General features: G+C 36.4%; 3 protein-coding genes across 8 annotated transcripts in view; 1 reads left to right on the forward strand and 2 right to left on the reverse strand.

Annotated features, from left to right (window-relative positions):
- The window catches only part of LOC129789572 (uncharacterized), a 656748-nt gene that overhangs the window by 343872 nt on the left and 291521 nt on the right, over window positions 1-21355 (reverse strand). The gene's annotated exons all lie outside the window — the stretch shown is intronic.
- LOC129789582 (DNA damage-binding protein 1) lies at window positions 1342-8669 on the reverse strand. 3 transcript variants are annotated; one of them, XM_055826477.1, is made up of 6 exons: window positions 8344-8669; window positions 6926-8271; window positions 5609-6748; window positions 2542-3348; window positions 2277-2402; window positions 1342-2021 (listed from the first exon to the last, which is right to left on the reverse strand). In XM_055826477.1, the coding sequence occupies exons 1-5, from the start codon at window positions 8402-8404 to the stop codon at window positions 2322-2324; spliced, it is 3435 nt and encodes a 1144-aa protein (XP_055682452.1). In that variant the 5' UTR covers window positions 8405-8669; the 3' UTR covers window positions 1342-2021; window positions 2277-2321. The 3 variants fall into 3 exon arrangements, with proteins under 3 accessions (XP_055682452.1, XP_055682451.1, XP_055682450.1); XM_055826476.1 differs by having other exon boundaries at window positions 1342-2211; XM_055826475.1 differs by having other exon boundaries at window positions 1342-2186; window positions 8344-8668.
- The window catches only part of LOC129789577 (neuroglian), a 41335-nt gene continuing 29222 nt past the window's right edge, over window positions 9243-21355 (forward strand). For all 3 annotated transcript variants that reach the window (XM_055826466.1, XM_055826467.1, XM_055826468.1), the window contains exons 1-3: window positions 9243-9525; window positions 17945-18297; window positions 18434-18563. In XM_055826466.1, the coding sequence (XP_055682441.1) occupies window positions 18240-18297; window positions 18434-18563 (188 nt within the window). In that variant the 5' untranslated portion in view covers window positions 9243-9525; window positions 17945-18239. The remainder of the gene's footprint in view (window positions 9526-17944; window positions 18298-18433; window positions 18564-21355) is intronic.

A 21355-nucleotide genomic window follows, 5' to 3' on the forward strand; every position in this document is an offset into this window, starting at 1 on the left:
TCCTGGCTCCGACTTCCCGGGAAAAAAATGTCCGTATGTATGTATGTATAGCAAGAAGGAGAAGGTGAAATTGATGATTGGATTTCGAGACTAAAGGATTTTCGTGGGAAAAAAAACGAGAATGATATTTATGGGTTTTAACATCTAGAGCAATGACTCCCCAATCACTTAAGAGATTATCGGGGAAAGGATAGAAGCCGAAGATAGTTTGCATTTTATTTACATAAAAAAAAGATATTTCTGCGGGGGAGAAATGTTCAGCTACCTATTTGGGGTGGTTTTGTTGTAAATTTTGAATGTTTATTTGAATTTATTGAAAGTTTTTAGAGCTAATTTGATTTATTGGATGCCTCGAAATTGATGTGATGAAGTGCCTGCATTAAAAAAGAACCCTTTTATAGACTCTGGAGCAGCACGAGCTTGAAATTTTATTAAAGAGCTTGATTAATCTTGCTGGGGTATGGTTTATTTAATCGAATTCCTTAAATATGAATAACTGTTTTCTTTTGAATAAATTTAAATATTTTGTAAAGAAAAAATCAGGAAAATGCGGTTCTAAAAATCTTTTAATTGCCAATTTAATTCAGCTAATTGAGTAAAGTTTTAATTATTAGATTTTTAATTGAAATTCAACTGATTTTATTATTTTTCTTTAATTCACAATAAAATAGTTTTTTTTTTAAAGATTTCTTATTTTGAATTCTTTTCCTTAATCAAATCCTTTTGAATGATTCCGTCAATAATCATTTCTTTGTGTTTCTTAGAACTTGAAAGTTTTTATAGAATTATGACAGTTGTTACTGCGAAAACCGCGACAACCAACTGTATTCAGTACTAGCCGCACCGGCTAGAGGAAAATTCACCTTACTTCAAATTATGTCAACAAGAACATCACGACTTTTTTCTGTGCTACAAAACATTTCATAATTTTGTTAATTAATCGTCAATTTCTTTAAAAAATTATATGAATTAGTAAACTAGTGATTGGTAAAAGAAGTGATTTATTGATTCATCAAGCCGAATTCAGCCACAGGAGCGAAAATTGACCACATCGACTCGGCTCCCACTAGTACCTCATCGAGAAACCATACAAACAAGGAGAAAATTTGGTCACTTCAGACCCAGATAGTCGTATTTCTAACATTATTCTTATCTTTCATGTACTGGAACCACATGGTACTACAATACGCTACATTCACACTAAAAATAATTTTAGTTAACTTGCTGGTAAATTCACCGTAAATGTACATTGCTGAAAAGCTTAAGAAAAAAGCGGAGCTTTTGTGTTTTCCTAAGCATTCCACATGCATACCTCGCAAAATAAGCAAAAATGCAATGAAATAAATTAAATTGAAACATTTTATTGCAAAGTCTGTATTTTCTAGATTTACTTTGCTTTCCTTCTCATTGTTGGCGACACGTGTCAGGGCAAGTTAGAAATTTAATTCAAAAATTTACGTTCCATAACGCTTGATAATGAAGTACTTTTGTGATATTTTCACAAATTTAGATTCGTAGAAAAACATTTTTCATTTTTCAAGGGCACATCGGGGGTTCTCCTTGCAATAGAGATTACACATCAAGACAACTCCTCGAGAAGATAATCACTCTCTCACAGCATTATCCAGTCACTTTCTCTTTCTCTCTATCCGTATATAAGCTTTGGGACTTTTGATTGATAGCCTGTCAGAGCAAGTCCCCTTAAAAAAAATTAAGCATAAATTGTACAATTTTTACCCCCGGAATGCGTCAGAGAGAGAGAGAAAGAAATCCCAGCATAAATAATAATTTTTCTTATGCTCAATTTGTATTTTCACATCAGTACAATCGACCTTCTCGTCACCTTTTCCATAAATTTATTTTCACACTCAATTAATCATATTTGTCTCAATTAATTTCTATGTCTGCCCTGCTTGGTGCTGCCCCATCCCTGTGTCTCTGTGTGGCCCCTTGAACTGCGTTCTTGTGAAGGGAAATTTCAATAAAATCCACTATATATGTACATTCTATAGTTGAGCGCACTAAATGAGGAGAGAAATTCAGCAAACTATTTTATTTTAAAACGTATACTAAATCGATGCACAAGAGGGTACTTTGCAGGATAAAACGATTATAGCATCATTATATTGTTGAGGATGGATAGGGTAGCCTCCCTCCCTCCGCACACACACTCAATTGGGGATGAACTGATGTGAGAATTGTAGTTGAAAACTCAATTTATTTAAGACAATTTAATGTAACAAAAGGAATTGAGAATTTGTGGGGAGCATACTTACTGTTCGTTTTTCTTGGGATCTGTATGTGTGGTAAATCCGCAATAATTAGTGAATCCTCGTCAAGTCTTCAACAATCTTTATAATGTCATCGACTGTTGCCTCCTTCTTTACTCCCTCAGATTCAATCTGTTTGGATAAAATTTCAAGATAATTAATTTAGCCATCGTACGATGATGACCCCTTTTCAGGGAGCCAGATGCTCTTCGTAATCCCCAAAGAAGTTTAATTAAAATCTTTTACGAAAAAAAAAACGAGAAAAACCTACCTCGAGACCAAAGACAGTTTCTCGCATTTTATCGCGATTCAAATCCAAAAAACTCTCCACGAGATCCCCATCGATGAATCCTTCGCATGGTTCCATTTTCATCTCCGTGTGGAAGCTCCGCCACGTTGAATGGCTAATTTTCCCAACGGATTTGATGGTATGCGTGAGGCGTTCTTCGAGATTTTTGAGGATTTCATAGAAATTTGGTGGAATTTGCGTCACAAGCCCAATGGCCCCACTAATTGTTCCATAGAGAACACATCCGGACGTCTGTGTGGTATTCTCACCAACATTCTGCATCACCAACGATCCATGGCGGAAAACATTAATCATATCGCCAAGATGGAAGAGAGCAACCTCCGGCATTCGTTGGCGCTCCTCATCCGTCGTTGCGGCACTATCTTTCTGGCACACAAACAAGTTGTTATTGTTCTCCGCCCCGAGGAAGGTATCATCGTCAAGTATCTCAATGGCTGTCATCCAGTTTGGTTCAAAGTCCCGCGAAATCTCCTCAAAACTCCCCTCCATCTGCTTGTACTGCAGCAATGTGAGTGACCGCATGAGATCCCCAACGAGGATAAAGTCTCCCTTTGTCTTGAGATACAATGCAATGATATTGTTGAAGTGACTACACTCAAGTCGCAAATCCTTGTCGCTTGTCCACTCAAAGAGACGCACAGTGGCATTTATACTTGCAAGGACCTTCCCATTGAACTCCACGAGGGAGTAGCAGGCACCTTTGACCTCCTTCTCTGCTACAATTGTCATCTTACCATCGGCATAGTGATAGATAATTATTCTTCCAATCTACAAATTACCCACGAAAAAAAGAATATCCGGAATCAGTATAAGAATGAATTTTACACAAAAGAGGCGTAGTCAGGGAGGGTATGTTAAGCGTGTCTAAATATCCTTTAAAAATTCAAGAAGTTGAGATTTTTTTAAAAGTAAAAAAAAAATCTATATTTGGATGCTTAATATTACATTTAAAAAAAAATTAGAAAGGGAATTTTCAAACGTTAAAGAAAAATAAATGTTCGGGTAAGCTGACCAAGCTTACGAGAGCTGTGTTTCTTTCAGTGTACCAATTTTGTGAGAGCAAACTAGAACGCGAATTAGTTTAAATACGCTCAAAGTCGGGAAAAGTTGAAAAGGCATACCATAAAGGCCTGGCCATACTTCAACGTCAAAAGACGTTGTTCGTTGTTTTTTCTCACTTGCTCCTTGTCAAATTGTATCGCGCTGTCACTGTCAAACAAGAAACGCGGTTTCTATGTTTTATAACCGCCTTTCTTGTGTGACAGTGACAGCGCGATACAATTTGACAAGGAGCAAGTGAGAAAAAACAACGAACAGCGTCTTTTGACGCTGAAGTATGGTTAAGCTTTAAAGCTGTACCCATACGACAGCGTCAAAAGACGTTGTTCGTTGTTTTTTCTCACTTGCTCTTTGTCAAAATGTATCGCGCTGTCACTGTCAAACAAGAAAGGCGGTTATAAAACAAGGAAACCGCGTTTCTTGTTTGACAGTGACAGCGCAATACAATTTGACAAGGAGCAAGTGAGAAAAAACAACGAACAACGTCTTTTGAGAGTTGTAGGTCAAGCCGTTTTCGAGTTATGGTCGATTTTCGATAAAAATTGTGGCGGCCATATTGACTAAACGACTTGACCGATTTTCGAAAATAAGGTATCATTGGAAAGGTCTTGATGGCCCCTATAACATACCAAAATTTCAGATTTTTAGCTATTATAGGCAAAACAAAATTTTGAGGTTATTCAAAATGGCGGACGGAGGGGTGGGGGATAAAAATTGACATCATAATCGGATGTTTTCCAGTCGATATTTAAACTTTGCCGTTTACCGCAAGTCTCTATCTATCACCGTTCTCTTGCAATTTAAGTTTAGAATCCGGAGGGCTGGACGGCCGGACGGCCGGCCGGCCGGAAAAAACTTTTTTTTGGCGCATACGTTTTTTGGAATGTAGGGACCCTAATTCGTGCTCATCCCAAGTTTGAGCCCGATCTGACGACTTTCGATTTTGCTCGGTACACAAAAGCTGTGTCTGAAAGAAACACAGCTAAAATGTTATAAAAGACGTCAAAAATTCAAACGAAACGTCAATCGTTAGAAAAGAAATGACAAGCATTTGAAAAGAGAAGTCAGACGTTTAAAAGAAAGTCAAAATGTTAAGAAATATAACAAACGTTAAGCTTTTAAAAGAATTATCAAAGGTTAGGAATGAAACGTCAACCAAGTAAAACATATACCAAGAGCTACATTGTAAAAACGGCTAAGTCGGTTCGGATCCCATACAAAGTTAGCCGACTTAGCCGTTTTTACAATGTAGCCCTCGATACGTTACGTATTAGATAAAGAACTGTGGGAATCGGTAAAAGAAAATGAAATTAACCGTTGAATTTAAACTTTTGAAATTTGTTAAGAAGAAGAAGACAGAACATCAAACGTAAGAAAAGAAACGACAATCGTATGTAAAAAAAACGTCAAAGAGGATTCGATTCCTAGATCTCAGGACTATTTTTGTAGAGTTTTTCGGACTTGTCGTTCTCAAGATATTCAACTCCCGATAAAACCTATTTTGGCCTCTAACGGATGATTTGGAAAGAATAATGTCTAATTTTTTGTATATTACAGGATCTACAAATTAGAAAATTTGTAGTCAAAGGGGACTACTAGACTGCAGTCTTGAGGCAAGCCGGTTGCCTTACAGGAAGATTATGTTCCGTTTCAGGAAATTAGCGATTCCCATTAACGGCCCCAATCTTTTCTGCTCCAAGACTAGTGCCACAATGTCCCTAGAATAAGGACTATCACATACTTCACTACACGCAATGACAAGATCTTCTCTCCCGCTAACATACTTAGGACAGGTAAACAGCACATGATCGACATCTTCATATAAGTTACAAACATCACATAACATATTCTCCACGTGCTGAACCCTAATGGGTTAAAAATTTTAAGGAAAAATCCTCAAAACGCTCCTGGTCAATAAATTCCTGACTACGTCCCTGTTATACAAGACCACAGAATAAAAGACTCTTACCTTAGGTTCTGGCTCCTCAGCATTTACAATGGCAGTCCCAACGACGTAGTAAGTATTGGGATCATTCCCAAGTTTAGCCGACATTAGAGACATGGCGTACTCGGACTGTGTGAACTGATGCGCATGGAGAACCTCAAAGGTGTTCTGGTCAATTACGAGAAGATTGTGAATCTCCACTTCCAGCCCGAATTCCGCATTACTTCCTGACGCTCCAGCGCCGGGTTTCAGCAGTGATCCCACATTATTGGACGATGTGACATTTTGGGTTTGTGTCGAAGCGCTGGGGCGCGATGGGATGAGCCCCGAAGAATCCTGAATATCCATCCTTAACGTGATAACGCCAAATGTCTGACTGGCTTCCTGGTAGGCAATACGACGGGGTGTCTCACCCAGTGGCACAGTACGTATGTGGAGCTTTTGAATCTCATCGATTGTCCCGAGAATGACGGAATTCTTCGTGGCCAGTGCCAGGCTGTCCGGATAGGCTTCAGCATTGAGACTGCACATGTGATTCACCTCCTTGAGGTTTACATTTGAAAAGACAAGCTTGTGATTTGAGGAATAAATCACAGTTGGGCGGTCAGAGCAGGCAAAAACATTTGTGGTTGACAAGGAGCGGAAAGTCTTAAGGATTGTTGGCTGTGTCCCCAGGGTGACCTTCTTCTTCTCACTCAGTGCCCCCGTGGATGTGGTTAGTGCGAAGTAGAACATTGAACCATCACCCAGTGCGCATAGGAGGTACGTGAAGCCCTCAAAGGCTGTCATAAGAATGGAGCGAGGGATGATCTCCCCGCCGAGCTTTTCTGTGTGCAACAATTCGAGATTTGGCAACTTGTAGACACACGCCGAGATATCCGTCCACAGTCCAACTGCAACGAGTTCAGCACGTGTCTGGCGCTCCTCAAGCGGGGAAATATCCAAACATGCCACCTCATAGTCCAGCGTAACCTGACTCTTCAGCACCAAGGCACCCTCACAGACCTCAATGTAGTACACATCGCATGCCGATGCGCACACAAGTTGCTCAAAATTGCACGCAACAACGCCAATTCTTCGATCACCTGGTGGCTTCCATTCGCTCAGGAGCGTCCGGGTGTGTGCTTGAACTAGCCTTGCTGTCACTGGTGTCACTTGAATAATCTACAATAGTCAAAAAAAGAAACTATTAATTTATTCATTTAACAAATCATCAATTGCCTAATTAATAAATTTCAAATTGTCTGGAGACCTTGGGTGGCTCACAATGTGGCTCATGTGTTTACATTCCATTCACAAAATGCATTATCATACAATTAGCGGTGTGTTTTGTCGACTCACCTGTCCGAAAGCGACGTTTCCGCAGTAGAAAGTCTGCTGATCGCTGAGGAATCCATGGATCTCCGTCTCCTCGACTTCCTCCCCGGTCAGGGTGAGCACTCTGGTGTGACCCACAAAGGCCAGGACCAGGGTATTGTCGTAGGGATTATCATCGATGCCCACCTTGAGAGCCCAGAGCCCCTTAATGCCCGGCAAATCAATACAAGCGTGCTCCTGAATCCCGATTCCATTGCGAATGATTCGCAGGGAGCCCTCTTTGAAGCTTCCTGAGCACGTGATCATCTGTCCCTGCCCTTGGCGCTCAAGATCAACAATACAAATATCCGCGATTGGTCCTAAATTCGTGAAGGTCTCCATTGGTACGACGTACGCTCCATTCTCATCGGCTACAGTGTTCAGCTTCACCAGTTGCGAATCCCCATGTCGGGAACCAATGAAAAGTACCCCATTGTCAAGGTAGGTGATGCATTCGGGGATGGAAATCTCTCCCAAGAGGTCAACTTTGAGATCCTTTACATAAAGATTCTTCTTGGAGTTCTCCTCTGTTTCCAGGAAGAGCATAAAGAGGTTCCCCATCATATTCCCAAGGAGATAGCGTAGCCCCTTTGTGTCCACACGACAGTAGCAGTTGATGGTGCTCTGTTTGATGATTGGCGGCGCAACAGCCACGTAGTTATTCCCATCGTGGTAAACAATGGATTCCTGACCAATGACAATAGCTCCCCCAAGCGGTGTAGGCACAGGGATAAGCATAGAAGCCTCTGTTTCGACATTCTCCTGCTTCCAGGCAACCTTCATGAATTCCTTGTCGCGCAAATTAATCTCATGCGTCTTTATGTGACGCCCATTGAGATCCTGATGAATGACAATAAGTGTGGGATTGGCGCATCCATAGAGGAATTCCAAATCCTGCACATGCATGTCTTCTAGACGAATACTTGTGGCTTTCAGCTCATTTGTCTCCTTGTCCAGAGGGATAATCTTGAATAGTCCTTCATAGAGGCGCATTCCAATGACTCTCGCTTTGGGATCAATCACCGCAAGGATTCCCGTCTCAGCGGGCTTCCCCACACGATCAGCCACATTCCCGTGTGCTTTTGTCAAGATCTCCAATTCCCCTTGGCCTGATGTGCGGCACTCCAAGATCATAGCATCGTACCGGCAGGTGAGGATGAAGATGAGATCTTTGGTCTCATTTGCCGGCCGGTAGAGCTTCATCACGGCAATTTTGCCATAAATCCCAATCTCCTTGACAGGGCGCAAGCCTTCCGGTGTGACCAAGTAGATCTCTAGACGGGAATTTTTGGCCACAATCAAATTCAGCTCCGTCGGGGATGTAAAATTTCCTACAAAACAACAACACATAACCTCAATACCCCTTTCAGGGAAAATATGTGAAAATCCTCCTCCTGACTCACCTGTTACGCACGCAGTTACCGCCGTGGGCTTCTGTGCGGTTACAATATAATGATGTGACATATTTCCGGAGGTTGGAAAAGTACCGGATACTGAAGAAAAACTACCCTGATGGGAGCTTTCTGACGCTCTAAAATTTCCACCAAAAATTCACAAAGAAATCAAACGATGATTTTCACACCAACAATTCAAATCGATACTTTGTAGCTTTATGTTTGTTTTTCACTTGAGAAAATGCTGGGAAATGTGGAAATTCAGTATGTTTTTGCAAAAATTGCGAATCCCCAAGAAGTCGGTCTTTTTGACATTTCACCGGGAATAGAGAAATATTCGTGATACAGCATATGACGGTCGCCAATAGTTGTCCCGTGATGATTTATAGATTATCACGGGACAATAATATAAAAATTAAAAGTTTTACTTTTTGAAATTCTTTTTTGTAAAGAAAATTTTAAAAAAAGTCAAGAAAATAAATTTAATCGTTTCCCTATAGCTTGATGAAGCTTTTGTAAAGTAATGCTACTTTTATTTTTCTCATTTTCCCTTTGAATCTAATTGTTTTTTTTTTACGAAACAAAGTTATGTATAATATATTCAATATTCCAATAACTAATATCCTATTACAATTCTAAGAACCCTAAGAAGAAGCTAAGATTCCTAAGATTCTTATAAGAATTTCCATTAATTTACCCCAAAACATTTAATTACATACTGAATTACGCGTAGAAAATTGCTGTACTTGCTGCACTTGCTGTATTAAAACAAAGAACATCGCATTTCATCGAACACCAACAAAACGCACAAAACTTTGAAATTTCAAGGCAAGAAAAGCCGTTTTCCATACGACAAATCCACGGAATTCGCGGGATGTGCTAAACATAGAAAAGAAATAATTTTCATTGGGTTTGCTTGAAGAATAAAGAAGAAGAAGATGGCTCATTGACCACCGCGCCCAACTTTTTCCCAAAAGTTTTCACGGAATTTCACGGGTTGAAAGCCATTTCACGGGAGTGTGCAGTGAAAAATCAGTGCATACAGTGACACACCATCCAATCCACCATTAGTGCAATGTGCAAGTGCTGAAAATCACGAGAAAAGTGCAACTTTTCCCCAGCGCGCAGCTTTCCTGGAGTTGGGAGTTTCTTTTTTTCCCCATCGAAGGATATCTTTAGCCAAAACAGCAGGTGGGCAAAAGTTCTTCTTTCAAGCATTCTCTTTCTTCTTATTTTCGCATTGAAAAATTCAATGAAGGGGTTGCAATGCATTGAGAGCCCACGAATTGCCGTGGAGTCTCTCACCGTGGCACACAAATGGGCGTTTTCCTCGCACGGGTCTCGATTTGCTGCTACCTCGTTTGGTGACGTCATGGAGGCCAAAACACGCTCCGCGACCGTTGGGGACCATTGCTGGTAGTCCACGGTGGTGGTCAAGAAAGCTGTGGCCATGGAGATTGGGTCCTGTACGCGGGACAGGGAGCAGGAACGTCTAAATTCACGCGTGATCTCATCTGCGAGCAGCCAAAGGTTCGCAGTTGCGTCACGTTCGGCTCAATATTTATGATTTTATCCGCGCGATTTTTTGCTCTCTTTTTTATTTATAAACTCGCGCGCGCGACAGAATCAGAGCGGCAGCTCCCGAGAAATTTGATAAGGACGGAAGGCATGCCTTGTCCTGTGCAAATAAACACACACAGCGGGGTTTGTTTGGGTTGGATGCGCGATCGATTGTGGGTCCAAACATAAAAGATGAGGAAGTCAGCAGAATTTTATTGCGATCGCAAATGATCTTCTCATTGCTGGCGTGTATGATCGGTGATCGGATGTGGATTTGTAGTTGATGAATCATTCGTGTAGGTCTTTGATTTGCGATCATGCTGATGTTTAGCTTGAGGGGAAGAGACGTTGGAGTATCTTTCGGGAAGTTAATGATCTTAGATCTCTTTTAGATGTTCGTTAAAATCAAGAAAATTTATTGAATAAGTTGAGAATCTTTAAATATTGGCCTAAAGATTGTATTAATTCAGGGAAAAATTAATGTTTAATGCAGCTAATTGCAAAGATCACAGCGGTTCAAATTTCTTATCTTATTAGCTGACAATTTCTTAGTCAATAAGACGTCTCTTCCATAGAAAGAATCGTTGGAAATGAGATGAACGTGAGAGAATTCTTATAAGAAAAAAGTTTCTTATTTGAAAAAATGATTTTAAAGATTTTTTTTTGAATCTTAAGGGAGATTCTGTCAAAGAGGTCAAAAGATGTAAGATTTTGTCGTTTTTAAATCATTCTATTATCGTTACGTGAAAGAATTCATATGGTGAGCCCATTAGAGGAGATAAAAAAAGGTTTGTCCAGGAAACAGTCAAAAGGTCTTTTTAAAAATCTGGATAAATAAATTCCTTTTAAAATAAAACTAAAGAAAAAAAATTGTCAAAATCTTTTAACATTTTTTTTTTATAGAATACCAAAGTCGTATTGTTAGAAAAGAAAAGATTTTTAACAGAATCGACTCTCTTATTAGATTTTTTATAACGCTTTTCGCATTGGTTTTTATGTAGTTAATAATTTGTAGTCAATAAAGAATTCAAAGAAAAAGCGAATTAATCCATTTGCCCCTGAATCATCTTCACAAAATTACTTTTTCTCCTTCTTCTCCTTTTTTAGCCAAAATTCTTTGGCATTTAGATGAAATCATCAATAAGAATTTTAAAGAAAAAAAATCTTTTAGAAAAAAAAAATCTTATGCAAGTCAGTCAGCTTTACTTTAGCTTTCGTAACAAAGATCTGAAAAGTCTGAAAGTGAAAGAAATTCCCCGGAATCCCACTAAATTCATACATCAGACGAGAGATGATTTATGAAAATGACTAACAGTGCAAACATTTCTCTTTGCAATCAAATACAGATTTCTTAAATTAAATCTTTCAATTTTCGCAGAGTAATTTTGTGGTGAAATTTGGGGTTAATTTGGGTGAAATGAGGAAAGTTTTCCAGAGCAAAGGACCCCATGCACTTGATATGGGCGAAGTACCTAATTGAAGGAAACGCAGAAAACAATTTTAACCTACCCAGTCTTGTAGGGAATCAAAAAAGGATAAAGAATCGCCAAAAATATTCACCATTTTCCACTGGGGTCACAACGAAAAAAGGCAATAAAGTTTTGTAAAAATTCAAAAAAAATTAGCCGCCATTCGCCATTTTGTTCATTTCAATGCATGAAGCACATGTTTCAATGCTTCGTCATGAGCTTGTCTATGAGAGTTTGACATTTCATTCATTTTTTTTTGGGAAAAAAATAAAAAAATTGCGTATTTTTTTTAGTTTAATTATCGTGGTAAATGTGTTTTACGTGTTGATCGAGAGTGATTTTTATATTTGAATACCTGAAGGATGAATTCTCGCACAGCTTGTGACCGTCTCAACGAGCACATCTCTCGTTACAAAACAAAGCAATCCAAAAACATTGGTCGTGGATCGTCTTGAAGATGGCTTTTTTACGAATTGAGAGATCCTCTGCGCTGGAATCCTTTGCGTTTCACACCACCACGATGGACAAAACGATGGATTGCTGGTTTTGTGATTCCCTGGATGTTGTCACGCAAAACCTTACGATGTTTTTTGGCACCACCTTTCCCAAGACCTTTTCCAGGACCAATGATGTGCTCGCTAAGACGGTTACAAGCTGTGCGGGAATTCATCCTTCAGGTATTCAGATATAAAAATCACTCTTGAACAACACGTATAACACATTTACCACGATAATTAAACTAAAAAATACGCAATTTTTTTTATTTTCTCCAAAAAAAAAATTAAATGTCAAACTCCCATCGACAAGCTCATGACGAAGCATTGAAACATATGCTTCATGCATTGAAATGAACAAAATGGCGAATGGCGGCCAATTTTTTTTGAATTTTTACAAAACTTTATTGCCTTTTTTCGTTGTGACCCCAGTGGAAAATGGTGAATATTTTTGGCGATTCTTTATCCTTTTTTGATTCCCTACAAGACTGGGTAGGTTAAAATTGTTTTCTGCGTTTCCTTCAATTAGGTACTTCGCCCATATCAAGTGCATGGGGTCCTTTCTTTGATTTCTTTCAATTAAAATAGCTATTAATTAAATGAACTCACTCTCAAAAATGAGCGAGCTCTTCATATGCAAAATAGCATCAAAAAGCTATCTTTAGCTGTGAGATGGGAAAGAGAGCACTTAAAAGTTGTCAAAGAACTTTTCGTTATTTTGATGGGAATTTAACGTGAAACACGGAGTTGGTTTCTGCATTAATTTTGTGTTTTTTGGGTTTTCTTTTAGGTTTATGTGGTGGGAAAATCTTTTAGAAATACAGTGATGGTTCACAGTAAAGAACATAATTCGTTCTAAGAAACACAAAGAACATCTTTTCATTTTTTACAATTATTCTTGAGAAATAGATGAAGTTCTAAACTAAAAAATATCTCCTTTATGTACGTTTCTCGGTTTCTGCAGCAGCTAAGAGTATAAAAATAAACATTTTAGCAAGCAATAAGTATTGTTTTCAATTCCTTATCTATCTAATTAATCACTCAAGTCAAAATAACTCAGTTCCATTGTAAACTAAACTAATTTGTTTACTACAAAATTTAAAAATAAAATCATAATCGAATTACAAATTTTATTGTCAAATATTTTACATAATCAAATATTTTATAACAACACTGAAGGTAATTAAATTCCCATTCAAATCATATATTCAAGTAACAATACATCACACTCATAACTTTCTTATCTTTCACCTCTTTTGCATTTCATTAAAATAAAATGTGAACGAAGAAAATACGAGTAGTGCGTGTTTGAACGTCATTTCATGAATTTATGTTACTTATAGTATAATTAAATGGAAAAATGCATCTTTTTTTCTAGCAGCAATTACTCAAAGGAGTATATGACAGAGAATGAATTAATTTTCTCAAGTTGAGGTTGTTAGAGGAAATATAGAATGCGATCAGGGACAAGATGTTGGATGCTCAAAAGAAGTGGTTCTTTCCAATCTAAATACTTGGTGTATGCAGTGTCTGACTTCATAAATTGTGAATGAGAACCTCGTTAAGATTATTTTAATGTGTCTCTCTGGTATGGAGAAGATGTTTGTTGTATTTGTGCACGCTCTGACTTCTCATCGGTCGTCTATATATTGCTTTTCATCTCTAGCTTCCACATACTTCCATCTGCCTACAATATTAACAGGTTGTGCCAAACCACACGAGGGTATGTGCTAGAGAGCAATTGCATCTCACAGAAAAGTCTTTCTTAGGTGGAGAGATTCTTTTAAAAACAGTTAGACATTTTAATAATTCTCTTTGCACTATTCGTTTGAAAAATTCTATGAGGAATAGGCGAGCTGAGAAAAGAAGATTGTCTTGGCCTTATTAGTGCAACATACAGAGTAAATTGAAAACTATTTAGCATGTTGTTCATTTTTGCTGACTTTTCAATATTTCTATGGATTTTCTTCCATCTCTCTGCATGCTTTCGTCCAGAAGCCTCTGGCTGGTGGAGTCTTCTCATTCCTTTTTAAGAAAATCTTTCAAACATCAATTTAACATAATTGCCATGCAGTTCATCTCTTTTTAACGAGAGATCTGTGCACGAGAATATTTCTCGGAGACACTAAAAATTTGCAAATTAATTATTGCATCAGTTCTCTGACTCATTCATGATTTATTATTCGTTCAAATTGGAATTATTGAATTGAAGTCAATTGACTTTTATGTCTTCTCATTCATGCAAAGCTGATAATATTCTTGTAAAACCTCCATTTAATACATATTATGATGAATTTTAAGTAATTCTCCAGCAAATAAAATTCACTTTTACAAGACTTTTTATATACATAGTACCTACCATGTTGTATTTTTTGATAAAAAGAATGAATAACAAACCAACGATAAAGCTATCTATTTTCCATTGTTAAATGCAAAAGAATATTTTCTATCTTCTCTCACAGGAAAATTTTTATTCCCACACACTGCATTTATATGAATAGATATAAAAAATAATATTTTACAACTATGTATTCTTTTTTTTGGATTTCACATTAATATAATGATAGCATGTGGGCAAAAATGAAAAACGTGCAATGTGAAATGTGAATTATCCATTAATTTTGAAGATTAAAGAGAGGATTTTAATGAAACAAAGCTGGAAATGATAGTAATTTCGCGTGATATGAAATACCGGGATTAACACAAATTCCAGATATAACTTTGTATTATTATTATACACTCCCTTGGTGATTTATTGCGCCCCCATCTTTTTTTTTTAATAATGAAGGACAAGAAAGTTGTAAATATTGATCTTGTGCTTTATTTATTTATTTGGATTAAGGGGAATTAAATTCTCATATCATCATTTGATGATATTACTTAATTTGTATTATATAAATTTAGATCAAACCTGGAGGACGAAAGTGGCCACTTTGGCCATTAAATAAAAATTGAGTCAAGTTGAATTTTATTAATAAGAATATTTTGCAAAAGGAGCTAATTATCTTTCCATTAAGAAAATTTTAATTCGAGGAATTAATTAATTTATGTGGATTTAAAAAAAATTAAGTCTTTTTAATAATATTTAAGAAAAATAAAAAAGTTTATTTAATTTGTTAGACAAACAGTGATGATAAAAAAATAAAAAATCACAAAAAAAATTGCAATCTTTCACTGGAAAAAGCTGGATAAAATCGATAAATATTTGTTTAAAAATGAAAATATTGACGTCACAATAGTGTTTTTAGTCAGTTTAAAATGCAGGAGTTTGTGTTTTTGATCTTATTTAGTGTTGAATCTATTAAACAGCTTTTCAAAATGATCGAGGAAGCATAAGCAGCATCAATGTTTCATGTATTGAAAAGAAAAGAAAACACATAATTCTGACGTCATTTCTTGAATTTCTAAGCAAATCTACCAATTTTCTGCAACATTTCTACATTTTCTACAACATTTTCTGCTGCAGTTTGGATACGAAATAAATATTATTATTATTATTATTATTATTATTATAACTAATCAAAATAAAAGAAAAAATGGGAAGTCTTTCTGACGATTTCTTGTTCGTTTTTTAATTCTATTTACAAGATTACGCGTTATTCTAATTTTTTTTCCTCAGAACAATTTACAAAGACAATTTCACAAATATTTCTACAAGTGTTTCAATAATTCTTCCATCGTCTGTCTTTGAAGTTCAATGGTGTGTTGTGTTGGAGTGACACACTGCTTGCGTTGTTCCCAGTCTCTCCTTAAATGGAAAATCAGTTTCAATTGTATCGAATAGAAATATTAATTTTCAATTGCATTAAATTACCCAATTCCACCAACATTTATTGCTTTTCTTAACGAATTATCCCCGCATTGTGTAGTATTTATTTTTGCATGTTAAAAATCATGTTTGATGTCACTTTTAACGGGGAAATAGGATGTAAAATGACACACAAACCATTATATACATTAGTTTCAAGTTGTTTTTCCTTTTGCACCCCTCAATGGATGATTCAACCTCCTTATATAGCACCAATTATGCGGCGAAAAGGTGTGAAGAAGCACGAGAGGGAAGAAAATAAAACATATTGATTTTTTCTTCTATTTTTGAGTTCGTTCTTTACCCTAGGACTGCATTGTGATGTGTGCGGTTACTTTTTATGGTGCGCCTTTGTTGGTGTATTACTAAAATAAATATGTATTGTATACATTTAGTGCAAAGAATGAAAAGCACATGGATGGTGGAAAATGTGGGGAAAATTTAATGAGAGGTTATTGCCATCGGAATGATTGTGAATCAATTTTCTCACAGAGAGCACAGACGATTGAATAATTGCAAAATATTACTCTACCCAGAGAGACGGAGGAACTGGCAGTTTGATGTACATGTTTATAGCTTCTTTATTGATCAATGGGTGCATCGATGCAGTGGAAACAGTGCTTATTTTCCTGATTTAAAATTCACTCAATGAACTGTCTGTTATTGGATGTATCGTATAAGCTTGTATTGGGGAGAAAGGTTCAAGAAACTCCCTGGGGAAAATTTTCTATTGTCCTTGGATAACATCCAAAACTTTTACTTCCTTTTTCCACATGATTTTCTATCATGCTTTTCATTGCAATTTTCATGATTTCCTCCCTCCGCACGCGTACATTCATCCTTCCACTAATGATGCAGCAGCAGCAAAGAATGATGAAAAATTTTTGATATTTGAAGAGAGAGAAATTGCAAAATTTTATTATAGCCATATCCTTGAAGTGTTGTCCTGTTTCTTCACAAAATAACGCATGCGTATCTCCCGTGTATATATAGAAAATTCCCATTACCAATTTCCCTATTGCTCTCTTTCTTCCACATCCTGACGGGGTATATGGCAATGGTAAAACTTATAGTAAAATGCAGACAGGAAAATGCCCTGTGTACAGTTTATTGGTCGTGTTGGAATCATTCAGTTGGGAATTGTTGCTCCGTTATGGTGACAAATAGTTCTGTGTGTCTGTGTGAAAATTAGCCTTACTTATGCTTATGGAGCTCATCTATAGTTTTTGACTTTTATACAGAAAGTTCATCCTCTCAAATTTATCCCCTTTTTAAAGCTACAAACTGCCTTGGGGGATAATGAATTTCAATGATAAACTCAAAGTCATATCCACTCCATTTTCTCTGGTGAAAAATTGCAATATATCTATGTAGTTCATCGGTGAGGAGGACGAAAGAAAGTCACGAGAGTCATATCAAGAAAGGGGAGAAATTCTATCTATATGATTAGAATAAGTTAGTGGTGTGAAATATTCTTGAGAAGAAATTTATTCATAAAAGAAATTCATCACGTGTGTCCTGAGGGTAATAAATGTTATTTTTTTAAATATGAAATTTACTTTAAGTGAGAGAATTTGTCAGGAATGGCCGTGTTTAGGGGTTGAAATGAATTTTATTCAGAAGAAAATTCAATTTTATGAACTTGTTGAAATTGAAATAAAAAATCAACGAATATTTTGACATTATGACATAAAATTACGTCAAATTGATTTTTCGCGTTTCTTTATGTCTTTCATCAGGCATTAAAAATTATATCGATCGCATTTTATCTACAAATGAATAGTTTATAATTGAAAATAATTCTAAATGAACGAATAGTTATTTAATTAAACAAAAATTAATTGCTACAATTTTAGATAAGTAAAAAACATCGTCTTTGCATACATTTAGGCGAACAAAGATAGTAAAAACACTCAGAAATAATGTTCAACCACTATAACCATGCGTGTGAGCAAGAAAAAAAAGTACAAAGTCATTGTTCTTGAAAGCCATTACTTTACCACCGTGTGGTAGGAAGGGAACAAAACTTTAGTTTGAGGGTGTAATAAGAAATATATGGAACGTTATAAAAAAAGGGAGAGATGTTATTTGATCTGATGGGTATCGTGTCGAATTTCATATTTTACACCAAAAAAATGCCCTCATTTTCAAACCGTCACTCACGGCGTGCCACCCGTACATGATGATGATAAAGCAAATTACCTAATTAACTTTTCTTAACTCAATGATTTTTCTTTTATTTCTAATTCACTTTTCCTTTTATTAATTTATCTTTGCAGGAAGGAGTAAAATCATCATCATCATCAAAAAAAAATTCTACGAAAGTGTAATAGTTGTGTGCTGCCATTGACAAGTGTTGTTACGTTAGACGGAGTGAGAAGGAAAAAGCGGGAAAGTCAACGAAATTAATTATTTCTGAATTGCGATATTAGTGTTTAAGTGATCTTATTTTTCTCCGGTATTGAACAAGAGTAATTTAATACATCAAAAGTGAATCTTACAGAAGGAAAATTTCTCAGTGTAGAGAGTTTGAAAAATATTAAGTAGGAAGGAGCAATAAAAGAGCCCATCAGAATGTGGCGACAGAGTTTCTATCTTGTCGCTGCATTATTCCTCACAGCAAATGCACTCAGTGAGTAGAGATATTAAAATAATATTTAATTAATACATGAAAGCTTCTCTAAATTGTTTTATGTTCATTTTTGGTTGTTTGTCATTAATTAATTGAGTCTGTAATAATAAAAATGTTCTTCCCTTATGCTTTGCAGTTCATTCACCGCCAAGAATAATTAAGGAACCACCCACAGATGAGCTACTATTTCAGGTGGCACTGCAGACAAATGAAAATGATAAACCATTTATCATTGAATGCGAAGCCGAAGGGGAACCAGCTCCAAGGTAAATAGCATCTTTAAGATTATTTTCAATAATTATTTCCTCCTCCCCCCCTACCCTCGCGGCTATATGAGAACCATTTGCAAATTGACTTCATTTATCTTTCGCACATTTAAGTCTATCTTGCATAAATATTTAGGGAACATTGTTTAACCAATTTCTCAGTGAAAATGCTTTTTTGCAACAACAGTGTGTGATAGAATTCTTGGGACAATGTGAGAGAATTTATTTACATGTTTCAGGGAAAAACTTCTTCATTTGTAGAACAATTAAGGCACGATTCTTCGTTAAGTTTGTTAAGAATCAAAAAAAGAATAAGAAATCGATAAAGAAATTCCTCATTTTTCATTGACATTAAAAACTGCCAGAAAATTCAAAACAATGCATCGTAATTTTACATTTTTGCCCCTTTACCGATGAATAAACTCCTTTAAACATCTATTTCACTTAACAACCAACAAAGAATTCCCTACAAAGAAAAAGTCCTCTAGTTCTTTAAATTAATTTCTGTAAAGTGATTTTAACAAAATTCAGCCCACTGTATCCACCCTTCCTGTTAAGGAAAGTGTAATTAAAACACTAAGACAGATTATGTTTATAGCGAAAAGGCAAACTCTCATTCACCCTCATCGTGGCATTTTAATATGCATACAAAATTTAGCATAGAAATAATAATAATGCTTTCTATATAAATTGAGATATTCACCAGGATTTCCTCATTCAATTTAATGAAGACCCATTTTCCTCTTTTCTCTTGCATATTTTCTACGCCACCAACCATATCTCAAATTTTCCATTATCCTGCCTCTGGTGAATGTATTGTATATGCCTCACCCAACCATTAGGAAATTTGTCACTTCTTCCAATTTGCCATTACGCGTACACAATTGGAAAAATTTTGGGGGTGGCTGGATGCCCCTAAATATTATTCGATGGTATCATATTCACACCATTCGCATTGTATGGGGAAAAGAGTGGAATTCAATGTATTACGGTGTGTGTGTCCCTGTGGGATTTATTAGGGATTCCGACATTTGATTGAGCATCGCTTTTCTGGAGGAAATTGCAAAGGGAAAAGACAGGACGATGTGGAGGACTTGATAGGCATTTGGCATATGGTCGCAACTCTCCATTTAACTCTTCAGCATAGCAATTCATACCGAATGTACTTGAATGAATGAGTGGCTCATTGGCATTGCAAGAGGGGGTGGTGTTATGTTATTTTTTTTTTGCTGTTCATTCTCCTAGGGTTGAGTACGACAATAAATGGCAATTCAATTGAATCCCGATGACATCATTTTCTACTCCTTTTCGTGTACTTTTTGCGTCTCTCCCTTTGGGCTTGTTGTCACATAAATCGCCAAGGTTTTTGTGGGTGGAAAATTTATTGACAAAAATTTGATCCTTAGCCAAATAATTTCATTCCAAAAAAAATTCTGCAGCTGCTTCTGAGTTGAAGTGGATGATGCCAATCGAGAGGTACCGGCTGGCATGGAGAAGCATAAGCAAAGTGACGAAGAAAAAAATGCGTTGGCAAGAAAATTTCGTTATGTATTTACTTAAAAATGGGATTTCAAGCTTCGTGCACAAACTTCGTGCATTTTGCAAAAGGGAGATCCACAAGCAAAGCCTCGTACGAGAGATATTTCGCAATTTGCTCTGAAAAATTCACAGCTGGCACGGTTTTTTTTTACAACATTCAGTCCCTCACAGTCATCCTCTATGCCCAATTTTCATGTGGATTTTTTTAAATTTATTTTTTTGGGTCCCACTCGCAGTTTTGCTCTGTGAACTAAATTTTCTTTCGCATGTTGTGCGGAACTATTCGTCGATTTCTGTTAATGATTGTATTTATCTCATTCACATGGTGGATAGTTTCTCATCTTTTTTTTCTTTCTCTATTCATTTGCCTTCACCATTAGCTCTCTTCATCACTTCTACGCTGGCTATCAGCACTCAAGGAAATAAATTAGGGAACATCAATCTCTTAACCATTTGGTGTGGTGTAGTATCGTCATATATAAGAAGAGTTTTTGATACATTTCTAACCTTTTTTTTACAAATTGATTTTGCATCAGTTTTGCCCCTTTTTTTCATTCGATCCGACAAGCATTGATGGGGTTTGGTGCCTCTCGGTGTTCCTTCATACTTCAGTATATCCCCGGCTAATCTCAGAGCATTTTGTATAAAGCGGATTAGTGTGGTTGGTAGATAAGTTTTCTTGTAATCCGATATTATATTTGATTCAATTTCATGTTTTGGGTTGTGGCGTAATCTGAAATTTAAAGAAATTGTAGATATGGGCATCTTGTTACATAAATGCTCAACTTATGGCTTAGCAAGATGATACACAAAAGGTTATCAAAACCGATTTTACGAGTGAATGAAAATAGTTTTACATTCAAAAGCTATTTAGATTAACTTAGAACAAATCTGAGGGTATTTTTCGAGTTATTTGTTTGTTTTTGTGGCTTATAGTTATTATTGAGGTAGAAATTGAAGGAAAAAAGAATGATCAGTACTTGGAGTCGAACCTGAGGGTTTGGTTTGTGACGTTAGAACCTTATCGATTACACTACGAAATCAATTAATTCCTCTTTATACGATTAAATACTTAACTATCCTTCAAACTTTCTTCCAATCATGCAATTTTAATAATTTCCTTTAATATCAAAGAAGATACATACAAAACTTTAAAAGAACTTTCGTTGATCTATTAAATAATTCAAATCCATTAAAATTCCTTTGAGAAGCAAAAGTTCTGTAAATAAGCCATAAGATCAAATAAGACCGCA

Source organism: Lutzomyia longipalpis, chromosome 2 (genome assembly GCF_024334085.1).
Source record: "Lutzomyia longipalpis isolate SR_M1_2022 chromosome 2, ASM2433408v1".
Lineage (NCBI taxonomy): Eukaryota > Metazoa > Arthropoda > Insecta > Diptera > Psychodidae > Lutzomyia > Lutzomyia longipalpis.